The following is a 12,018-nucleotide window of genomic DNA, read 5'->3' as shown; positions in this document are numbered from 1 at the left end:
TAGAATGCGTCTGTGATTTAATATATGCCACATATTTTAGCTTTAATTCAGTTTTTTTACATTGTGTCTAATGATTTGACTCTGCCGAGATTTTCGCCGATAGTGACTCGAATAGTTCGAACTCACGCTTATTTTCTGAAGCATTATTTCGAATAATTCGAACTGGTTCGTCAATATTTATTTAATTTTGTTCGAACTAACCGGAGGTTTACCGTACATGATTTCCTAAAAAAATTATTCATCATAAAAGGTTGTACCAAGTATATATACCACCATTTGAGGTGGCTGATAATTATAGAGGTACCAAGTATACCATTGTTATTATAGAAGGCCACGAACATTATATTCATTGATATTCAACATCAGTATATAAAAAAAATTCATTGATTGTAAAAAGCTATCCAAATTAAGCGCCACTGTATGAGGTTGATTATTTCGGTAGGTTGGGTATTTTTTACAGGAACACTTAATGGTTATGTCTGACAAGTGATAGCCTAACAAGAGAGATCAATTCATTGATTTGTGGGAGGTACAGACAGCCTTAGTGTGGTAATGCTAGGTGTCGAGTAGAAATATTAAAAGTGGGACGTCGAATCGGTGATTGATCAAACATGGGATGTCAGTCTTCCAATGACCTGGGTTCACATTTTTATGTCGACCTCCAAGTGAGAGTAAACATTTCGCAGAACAAAGTCCTCCATTGTCATTCTGTCACATGTATATCGGCCATTTAATATAGGCAAAATTATATATGGGACCCTGTAAAATACTCTCCTGGACCAATAAATGTTGACTGTGTATTCAGGCCTGTACCACATGCAATCTCAACATAATTACAAAAGGCCTATAAATCGGTGGACTGAAGATGAAAGGCATTTACAAATTGACCGTCCATGTCGGACCATGATGAAACACCTGTACTGGTATTTTGGCTGAAAGATACAATTTTGCCAAGAATAATAATCAGTGCAGAAGCTTGTATTATTCTCGTGGGCCTGCAACGTTACCCTCAGACTGGCAAATCAGTGTGGATTATACAGGAATGTCTATCGGTTCTCTGGTGATAATGCTGGACCAACAGCCTTACTAATATTATATCTGTATTGGAATGTTTGTGCACTTTAGACCCTGGGGCAGAGCTATTGTTGTCATGTGGTAATATTAGGATGCTATTTTATAAAAGATGTCCAGAAGGAGAATTGTGAGGACATTGTCTACTCCTGTGGCAGTTCTCAGTGTGTTGCGGTGGGTAGACTAAATAATTTACATTGTCAGTTTGTTATTGTTCAGAGGGACATACATCCAATGTCTGAGGTCTGTTTTGTGCTTGAGCATGTATATACCAATATACCAATAACATGTAACAAACACTGCAATTTTAGTCATTCATTTACTGTGGTGAGTTACGATACACCTGTAATTTTATATAAGTCATTTTAGAATCTTACAATGAATTAATGATGGTCCATTCAATACGCATCGTGGTAATGTAACACTTCCGTGCGTCAGTATTACTCTCGACTCTCAACGTTTAACATCAACACCTTTAAGTTCGGTAGAAGATGCCGAGGTACACATCCTGTTTTACTGGTGTCCAGGTTTATAGCTATTTGTGTGAAGTTTCAAGATTCAAACAAATTAATTATGGAATGATGCATATGGCAATTTTACTATTCATCACTAATGTATTTACTCAAAAATTCAGATTCAGTAGACACAGGTATTTTATAGACTTAACTGGGAATATAATACGATACCTATCATGGTGTTAACTTCATTATTTTATTTTTACCTTTTTAGGGAGCAGCCCTTCTTCACCACCAAAGCCCATGTGTTCCAGATTGACCCCGAGACAAAGAAGAACTGGGTTCCAGCATGTCAGTCGTCCGTCAGTGTCTCCTATTACTATGACAGTACCAGGAATACCTATAGGATTATCAGTGTGGATGGATCCAAGGTAACACAATGACCCCTCCCTCCTTAATCTCAGTAATGATGTCTCCCCCACCCAGTCTTTCCTGATAGCAATTGCCATCTTTAAATTTCCATCAGATACATGTATATGTATACCAATCTATCATTTTCCAATGATTCCTCAATGTCATTGAAAGGATCTTTTGTCTTAAAACATGTAACAAATGATATGTCAACAATGTTTCAAATTCTTATTGTGTCAATATATATCACTTGCTCTACAATGTCAATGATAACTCCCTAATGTCAGTAAACTCCCTTGAATGACAATAATAATTGTTTCCTCATCAAGTCAATGAGAATAATTGTTTCCTTGCAAATGTCAAGATTTTTCCCTCAAATGTGTTGATGATAATTCCCTTGAATGCATATCATGATTATTTTCTTACTAATGTCAATAATAACTGTTTCCACCCAAATCCCTAAAATATCCAAAATATCAATTATGTTTTTCTCTCATTGTTTGTATTCTTCTTCAGTGTAAAAAGATAATATTTTCATCAATCGATATTCCATCCCCAATCTTCATTAATTTATATATAATGACCCCCCACACCTTCCCCCCACACACACTTCTATTTCCAATGCTAATAATGATCCGTTCTTTGAGAATGTCGATTGGTCAGATTAATTTGATAGCTAGTGATCATGATGTGTGCTGGCCACTTGACCAGCTTACGAATATCTCATTCATCAAGCCTGGATGTACATGTATTTATCCTCAGAGGACAACCTGAATTGTTTGTTAGAAAGGTCTGATGAAAAATCTACGGTAAACTTTCACATCTGTTTCAGACTTACACACTGTTAGATAATTCTGTTTATTCAATTTCGGTAAAAGCATTAGTTCCATGTGCAGTTAATTTGCTTTTCTTCAATCACATTTTACGTATACTATACTGTGGAAAAATGCCAAGGTTGCCCTGAAATCTAGAATAGACTTTCTACCACCAGCCTAGCTAGTGATAGTGACATATCAAGACTCCTTCAGATTGAATACTCTTTGTTCAGACTTCGTATATTTTTATTAATCAAGGAATATGTTTGTTTTTTTGTTGTTTTTTTTCCTGGTTCAAACACTTTCAGTGACACATTTTTCATAGAAATTTTGAAACAGGCTAATTTTTTTTATATCTATTTTACAACTACTGGTAATATCCCATTGTTTTTATGATGAATTCCTTGAAAAATACAAACTTTTGCAGTATGTTCATATAAACAATACAGGTACGTAAGTCAAAATGTTTTTCTTTTACACTTTATCCATTTCAAGACCTTTATTAATGGAGTCAAATTGTACATATTGGAAAAACAAAATAAAGCAAAAATCATGAACAGGAAATAAATATATATTTCAGCTTTTAAATACATAAGTGAAAAAATGTTTCATTAAGCCTGTCGATATGAGTCATGTGGACAACATGAGAAAGTTTTGGAAGGACATTAATTGTATAGAAATGGCTATACTGTTTATATAACGCTGCAATTCTACACTGATGTAACTACAGATAAACTGTTACCCTAAACATCCCCAATTTTTTTCAGCCCCATAATGTCTATATTCACATTTTCTCTTTGCCTGATAAAGTATGCACCATCTGTGAAATGCCATTCAAGCATCTAGTTCACCTAAATTTCATACGTTGGAAATTTAAATGGCTTATATTTCTTTTGGCAAATTCTACGATTTGCACATGATTGACTATACTGAAACTCAGACAGGGACATTTATTATTGTATCCTCTGTTATCTTGGAAACGTTTCCTGCTGTAAGAAAGAAAAAAATTAAAAGCTCCTTGCACTTTTGTGATTCCACATGAATATGATATAAATTTATTTTCTTTGTGTAATGTTAATAAGTCGATACCTCCCTATAGCTATTGGCTATTTATTTAACTAGAAAGAGGAGAAAGGAAAAGTCTGGTACATCCAACAGATGTATTATGTTTTAACACTGCCAGGGAAACGTATATATATTTCCTGTTGGGGCTTCAAATCAATCTCCAAATCAATGAATGTCTATTACATACACAGTGTCATAGCTCGCGGTATTGGTACATGTCCTGGTCCAATTTCGTTACATTCTCATCATCATCATCATGAGCAGTGTGGTCTTTCTAAAAATCCTAATTACGTTAATTGAGTGAACAATGTAATTAGGAGATTTCCTGATGAGGTACTGTAGAGAATATGTAATTAGGAGATATTGTAATTATAGTTGTGTCGATATGGAAATTTGGTGAAACGGCATATATACTTGTAGGAATGAACATTTTGGTTTTTTTTTTATTCAAGTGGTAATGTTTCGGCAGTAGATTGTAATTCCATTTTGTGGTATTAATGATGGATGTTGTTACAAGTAATTTTGGTCTTTGTCAGTAAGTTCTACATGATGACTACAATGTATATATATATATATATATGTAGAAGTAAACAGTAAGTTTGACCTTTACATAGCAGTAAGATCCTACAGCCATACTTAAAACACCAAAGTTTAGGGTGGTTGCTAGCAACATAACAAGATTTTACTGTAGTTCGTTCCCCGTGAACTTCAGCTAGTCAGTCACATATATATATATTTTGCTTTCACATTCTGTTCAAATTTGCTAAAATGTCAACTTAAAAAGTAACAAATTGTATTACATTGTACGTCTGAAAAAATTTCCTATATCCCCCTGGTAAATAAAACTTCATCTTAAGATGAACATCAAATATTAGAGTATTCTCCATCTCGTAATGGATGCTTCTCCTTATGCACGTTTACAGGGAAAAAAAGACACTTTTACTTGATGATTTGTAGCATATACCTGGTAAGAATTTTTATTGTCTTCCAAAGTGGTGAACAGGATTTTTTGTAATGACAGGATTTTTACCTGGATAAGTTTTCACAGTAATTGAGTATGATAAAGTATTTGTATCAACATGTTTGTCTTTGTTTTACAGGCGATAATTAATAGTACCATCACCCCGGGGATGACCTTCACAAAGACGTCACAGAAGTTCGGGCAATGGTCAGATCCTCGGGCCAACACTGTTTATGGACTAGGGTTTACGTCCGAGGCAGATCTTGCCAAGGTATTGGATTTATAAGTTAAATCAAAAACAACAGCTCTCTGTAGAAAAAAAACCATACCAATGGAAGTTAAGATTTCAAGTTTCTACAGAAATCTTACTTCTGTCAATATTAAGTTTTATTAGACTTTAAATTAGGATCTCTGAAGGGCTTAGTCTTTCGTTTATCTTCCGTACACATCAGAATTATATAAGTATAGTAAAAGTTGTCAGCATTGATACTGAATTCAGTAATTTGGATATATTTTCTCCCGTTTATGTCAATGTTAACATAGTTCCAACTGATATGAGAAATCCTTGAACAGGAGAAGTATTGGAATTCAGTGTCGACTACCTTTAAAGTCTTGGAAGATGGCATAAATGCCGGCCATGAAAAGTCCATAGATTCATGTCTTTGGTGTTGAAATAAACTAAAATAGACTATATTTTTTTCTAAAATTTTCACAAAAACAAATTTTCAGAGTGTCAGTGTTCCAGTCTTTGTTGGGATGGTTATGTGTGACCAATTTTAATGTGTTTATAATTAGGATAACAACATTATGTGACAGAATACAATACTGAAGAATTTATATTGTTTTACCTAATTACTGTCATAATTTCTCCAAACATTGATCAGATCAGTGATGAAGAGTCCTGGAAAAGTAATTGAATTTAATGACAGAAAGTCTGTATAGTGGGTTGATTGGAAGAGGTAAACAAGAGAATGAAAATATCTAAAAATGTATGGACAATAAGGTGATAGTAAAATAGTTGTGTATATAGTTGTATGTTGGTCTATACAATGAGAATTGAGTTAAAAACCACCATGTAGTGTACTCAGTACCGAATTCTTTTGATGATGAAGGTTTGAAAAATGAAAGCGAAGGCTTTGATAACAATATACCCTATAGGTATAGATCGAGGATAGTAATTACTATTAGGGGAGATGGGATTGTAACTTGGTCAAGTAAATTTAAGAGAGGTCATTTGAAATCAGAATCAGAACAGGTGCTCTAGATCTGCAAGGTAATTGACCATATGACATATCCCTTTAAAAGTTAAGTAAATAAAATTATAATGCAAATTTTGTCAGGTAGAATACCTGTCAGTTTAGAATTTCAAATTGAATTGTCCACCATTATATTATTGACCAAGAGATAGTGAGAATCTTACACCTGTGGTCATTTTTAAGAATGGACAGTGGTCAGTGTGGGTTTGCCTATGTTGTGTCTGGACATTCTAGGCCACCCTGGTAATTAACAGGTAATCAAGTGTAAAGTTTATCTTATATCCCCCAGGACATGTTAACTAAAGGGTCGCTGTTCTAACAACTACCACTGCCACTCCTAGCTGTAGGTATGTGAGGCGAACTGTAGGTAACTACTCAACACTATCTATGTGGTTAGAACATCAACCTATTTCAGAGGTTCTGTATTTAAAGTCCAGACTTAACTAAATATAGAGGCCAGAATAACTGGTAGAAAATCAAAGTAAGATGTGAAGTGTAAGGTTCAATCCCTAGAATATTCTGATTTCTCAGCCTATTTCAAACATGTATATAATTATACATACAACACTCCTAAAGACTCTATCTTGCAGAAATAACCTAGGTATTGCTTCAGTTGTCATTTTGTAGTAGCTTGTGGCTACCATATATAATAAGAGGCCCCTCACATGCATGTTGATGCTATCTTATATCACTATGGGTAAAGTGTCTTGCCTAAAGATACAACTACAGCAGCACAAGACATTTTGTGATTTCAGTTTCCATGAGAAACACAAAGTGCTTGGTTAAAGGATCAAATACTGAACTAATATCTTCACCTGAGGTTAAATTTTCTCATGTCTGACTGACTTTGTGGCCCATATCGAGCCTTCCATTCTTACAACAATCAATGGTCTTGAAAACTACAGTTTATTGTTGCATTTCAGTTTATTGAAAAGTTCAAGGAAGTGAAGGAATTGACGAGGCAGCAGGTAACACAACAGAATGCTCAGGTGAATGGTAATGGAAGTAGTGATGACGGACATGTGGCGCCAGGGGACGCCACAACAGGGGAGACAATTCCTACACACACGCAGCTCTAGTCTGTCTGCCATGCAGGTTGGGGATGGACAGGTAACCCGCTATTCAGGTTTTACCATAAAATCTGTATAAAACAATATCACTAAGGCCTTGAGTTAATCCATATTCATTGAAATGTTTTTATATCTATCAAATATATAACAGTGAAATTTCGAAAATAACTTTTTGCTTCAAAGTAGGAGTTTTTAGCACAAAATGTGGATTGAAAAAAATGTGTATTACCGTAATTACCATTAATCCGGTAATATCTGAACAAGTATCCATTAAAGTAACATTTCTAGTCAGTTTATAAGAAATCTTAAAAAACTTTGATTTAATGGTTTTATTCCTCGGTCAACTGTGTCTTGTGTATTTGGATGCAGATTAAGCAGATTCATGTTTAAAACTGTTATCTAGAGATCTACTGACGCTCACTAATAATGAGATGCTTTAGTCATAGGGAGGTAATACTGTTTTAGTTCAGCAAGCCTGACTAAATAGAATGGTATTTATTTGTAGGGACAAGGTCAGGAAAGCCGTGAACCAGTGAATCTAAGGGAACGTAGAAACTCCTTCAATACTCCAGGCTCTCCCCAGCCAAACTCACCAGATGGCCAACTCAAATACGAAAACGACCGACTCAAATTAGCACTAGCACAAAGGTTGGTTGGTTATTGTTTTTGTTTGTGACATTTTGAGAACATGTTAGATTCCTTTGTATGATTCTGTTTTGTCTACAGTTAATGATTATACCAAGGCTTAAAATATAATATAACTGTATAGTATACTGAAGGGATAGATCAGGATAGATCTCTAAATCTGAGTCAATATGATAAGTTGTTATTATGCCTTCACATAATCAACTCTGGAAGAAAATGAACACATTTTCAACACAAGAGAGGTCTTATTTCAATTGATCAAGAAATTGAACATTAATGATTATGAGGAGTTAATGTTATCTTATGATCTGTAACTATTCTGAAAGTGAGATACAATCGACATGGTTAGGTTTAAGTAGCATGCTTCCTTAAGTACCACTTGGTTAAACTTGAGACTAGTTTTCCATCACTTTTAGTCAATCTTAATGCCTCTACCACGAAGTTGTCATAGACATAAAGTGTTTGCTTTCATCCTTTATTCCAGATTTAAAAGTCAATTTTCCGAGTTCTCCATTTACTCATTGAAAGTGCTAGGAAGCCGATATTTTGTGTTAATGTTCTGGTGGGATCAAACACCATTGCAGTGGAATCAAATTTAGTAAAAATAATTATTGTGGTTAAATTGTGCATCGCTCCATAGCCACCAAAGCTGGAGCAGGGAAATGCATGTTTCATTAAAGTTGTCTGATTGTATTTGAAGGTATCATAATTTGATTCCTTGATGTAATTTGCAGCTCAGCAAATGCCAAGAAATGGGAGATCGAATTACAGACACTGAAGAACAATAATGCACGTCTGACTGCTGCTCTCCAGGAAAGCACGGCTAATGTAGAGGAGTGGAAAAAACAGCTCGCCGCGTACAAGGACGAGAGTACTCGCATGAAGAAAAAGGTAATGAGTCAGCAATGGGATGAAGAAATGAAGGTTTAGTGAATAGGGATCACTATGGCCTGTTTTACAATGGTCCGTTAAGTGTTTATTTAGAACCTCACTAAATCCCTTAAAGTCCATATCTGAGATGACTAGGACCATTTCAGACCATAAAAGGCCATATTATGCTGTATGCTACAGTTACAATGTTCATCAATACTGATTGTTGTATCCATCTAATGATAAGGACATGTCTGGTTTTAAGTCCACCCATTTTTATTGCTGTTTAGTAAAAATGCTAACAGATCCAATTTCCTTGGTCTGCAATAAGGCTACCTTAGGCCTGTTTGAATGTTAGTATAACAACTTTTAATCTTTGCAACAATTACAGAATTGATTCATAAATTCATCTAATGTGATGGTATGTTTACAGATTGTTGAGATGGAGAAGCAACAGAATTCATCGGAACAAGTCGGGGCTCTTCAGGGGGAATTATCACAGCTGACTGAACGCCTCGAACGGGTACAACTTGACAACCAAGACAAACAAGATGTAAGCAACACATGTCAACATAATGGTGCTGGGTAGAGGGGAGGGGGCAGAAGTATTGTCTAACCGTGACGTATTTTTACATGCAAGGTTTTTTTCAAACTCATAAGTAAAAAAATAATCAATCTATAAAGAATGAAGAAAAAATCTAAGAAAATAATTTTGAAAAAAAATCCACCAATCAAGTTGGAGTAGCCCTATTAAAAAAAAAATTCCTAGCCCATCATTCAAAGGGTAGATAACTCTTTAAATATAGTCAAAGATATGTTTCCTGGTAGTTATTTTTTCCCATTTTATAATTTTAATGAGAATATTACAATATTAGGAATACATTGTGAGATCCAGAGTGAAAATAGGAAAGTAGAAACACGTTTTAACTCATGTAATTAATTAGATGTGTTGATTGAAAAAAAATATACATCTTCAGGCAAGGATTGAAAATAACACTGACAGCAATGGTACAGATGTAGAACTGATGTCCAACTTATTATGTATTATGTACATTTTTCAGAGTTTTGATATTCGTAAGATCTTACAAGTGAGTCTGCCACTCTGTCTAATAAATGTCTATTTACTTCTGTTTGCCAAATTGTACTTGTTTATAGCCATTTAAGATATATATTACCTTTCTTGATGCTGTTTTGAAATGACAGGTTGTATTTTTGAGGCATCCTAACATTTAATATTTCAATGAAGTTGCATCAATTTTTTTTTTTCAAATTTTGAGTTCAGATAAATATGGTCCGTTATAAGTAATGCTACTACTGTATGTGAAATCTGCTTTTGCTTAAATCAAAATCTATTGTCTGAAATCTGAAGTGGATATCTAACTTGTGTGATGAAAGAGTGTAATAACTTTTGTGCGAAACAGTCTGATGACATGGTGATGGAAGTCGTATAACTTGTGTGATGGAACAGTCGTAATAACTTGTGTGATGAAACAGTCTAATCACTTTTGTGATGAAAATGTCTGATGACATGGTGATGAAACAGTCAAATAACTTGTGTGATGATACTGTCTGATAATGTGTGTGATTGAAAAAGCTTGAATCCTACTATATTACTGAACAGATTTAATTTTCATTTTAAATGTGTATATAGTAGTCTATTAAAGTGTCTAGTGACCAACTGTTATGGGCCCTTGTTTTTAAAACTTTAGTCTGATAGTGAGAGAATATATGTATGCCTTGGTTCCAATGTATGGAGTGATTTGGTGTATGTGCGAGTATCTAAGGAGCAGCAGGCAGTAACAGTAACTGTATATTTATTATCGGCTTCAATATTATTTAAATGTTAAACTGAATTATTCACAATAAGGCTTCATCACTTATGCCAGTATCATACAACATGCTTTGCTTCATTCTTTTTTCTGAGATCATTACTTCACATGTTGTGAAATTGTGACATAAAGATGGCTTCCAACATGTATCATTTATGAGATCCACTAAGTTTAACACAAGCTGATCAGGGATGTATTGCATCCTTTTCATTATACAAGCTCGCCACACACGGAAGTAGGTGGTATACTGGTTTCAAGGTGTTGTAGATAAGGTCTTCCTAGAGAAAAAAACTCAATTTATTATTGATTTTTTCATTTATTTTTTATTTCAATCATTTTCTGTTGAGTTATGTCCCTTTTATAAAGCTTGTTCTAAGTAATTCTGTCTCAACAGATTTGCATGTGATCATCAGTTGACATAGTTGTGTTTTATTATTCATTTCAAGTTTTTTGTAAGACATTTTCCCTTTTTTATATCTTTTTTATGTGGAAGTTGGTTAATATTCATTTATAGTTACTGTGGAAACTTATTCTTGTTTACAGGAAAACAAATTGATAAATATTTTGTTTTTTTCTAATGGTGTTGCCAACCATGATTATATTCTCCCTGGTTCTATAATGTGTTATCGTATACATGTACATGTATTGCCGATATTCGATCCAGTATTGTAGTATTTAGATTTCTCTTACCATGTCGTATAAGATAGGTCAGAATCTATAAATACATCACTGACATGTTGAAATTGGCATTCTATACCTGTACCCATAGTTCTTAGTGATAAGACTATAAGCATCCTCATAAGATTTTCTGTATAAATTGTCTAATATCAGTTATCAGTATAAACAGTATCTTTGGAGCAGTCTAGCTTTGTATTAACATTATGATGTTTTTCCTCTGTTTACAGGAGATTAACCAACTAAGTATGAGATTGACTGACATGACGGCCAAGGAGTCGGCCAGTTCTGGCTTACACGGACAAATACGGGTAACCTATGAAATAATTTGAATCTTGGCACTTCACTTTAGATATTTCCTTATCAAACATACATATATAGAGGATATCTAACTATGCCTTCAGTAATACCAAATGTATTTCACGAGTGGGGCTAATATTTTGATATTTAACAAGAGTGCACAGCACGAGTGAAAAATATCAAAATATTAGCCACATGAGTGAAGTATATTTAGTATTACTGAAGATACTGTTAGATATTCTATTTATTACATTTTATAGCAAAATATACCGAGGCAGCTCAGTATCTCCCAGAATTCATTGCGGTCCCCTGTCAAAGGCTCACGATTGTATGCCAAATCATGACGTTACGTATTCTATCTTGCATTATGACGTCATATAACATGATGGAGAGCTATATGCAAATCTTAATTTTTCCCATTGTCGATGGTAAGCAGTGTTCTGATAGGTCAAATCAGTAAAAATGATGAAAAATATCAAAAAAGTGATATTTAAAAAAATATTACTTTCATAGAATGAATAATTTTCCTTATTTCACTGGTAAAAATGTAATAAATATGTATTATGTGTTTTTCAAATTCTGAATTGGCAAATTA

General features: G+C 34.1%; 1 protein-coding gene across 1 annotated transcript in view; it reads left to right on the top strand.

Annotated features, from left to right (window-relative positions):
- Positions 1 to 12,018, top strand: part of LOC117334441 (homer protein homolog 2-like) — a 57,188-nt gene that overhangs the window by 39,914 nt on the left and 5,256 nt on the right. Inside the window, 8 exon segments of the mRNA XM_033894071.1 lie at positions 1,801 to 1,957; positions 4,918 to 5,049; positions 6,958 to 7,068; positions 7,070 to 7,144; positions 7,610 to 7,752; positions 8,484 to 8,640; positions 9,053 to 9,172; positions 11,354 to 11,434. Coding sequence (XP_033749962.1) covers positions 1,801 to 1,957; positions 4,918 to 5,049; positions 6,958 to 7,068; positions 7,070 to 7,144; positions 7,610 to 7,752; positions 8,484 to 8,640; positions 9,053 to 9,172; positions 11,354 to 11,434 — 976 coding nt within the window.

Source organism: Pecten maximus, chromosome 9 (assembly GCF_902652985.1).
Source record: "Pecten maximus chromosome 9, xPecMax1.1, whole genome shotgun sequence".
NCBI lineage: Eukaryota > Metazoa > Mollusca > Bivalvia > Pectinida > Pectinidae > Pecten > Pecten maximus.
Note: the sequence above shows the minus strand (reverse complement) of the source record. Positions and strands in the feature narration are given on the sequence as shown.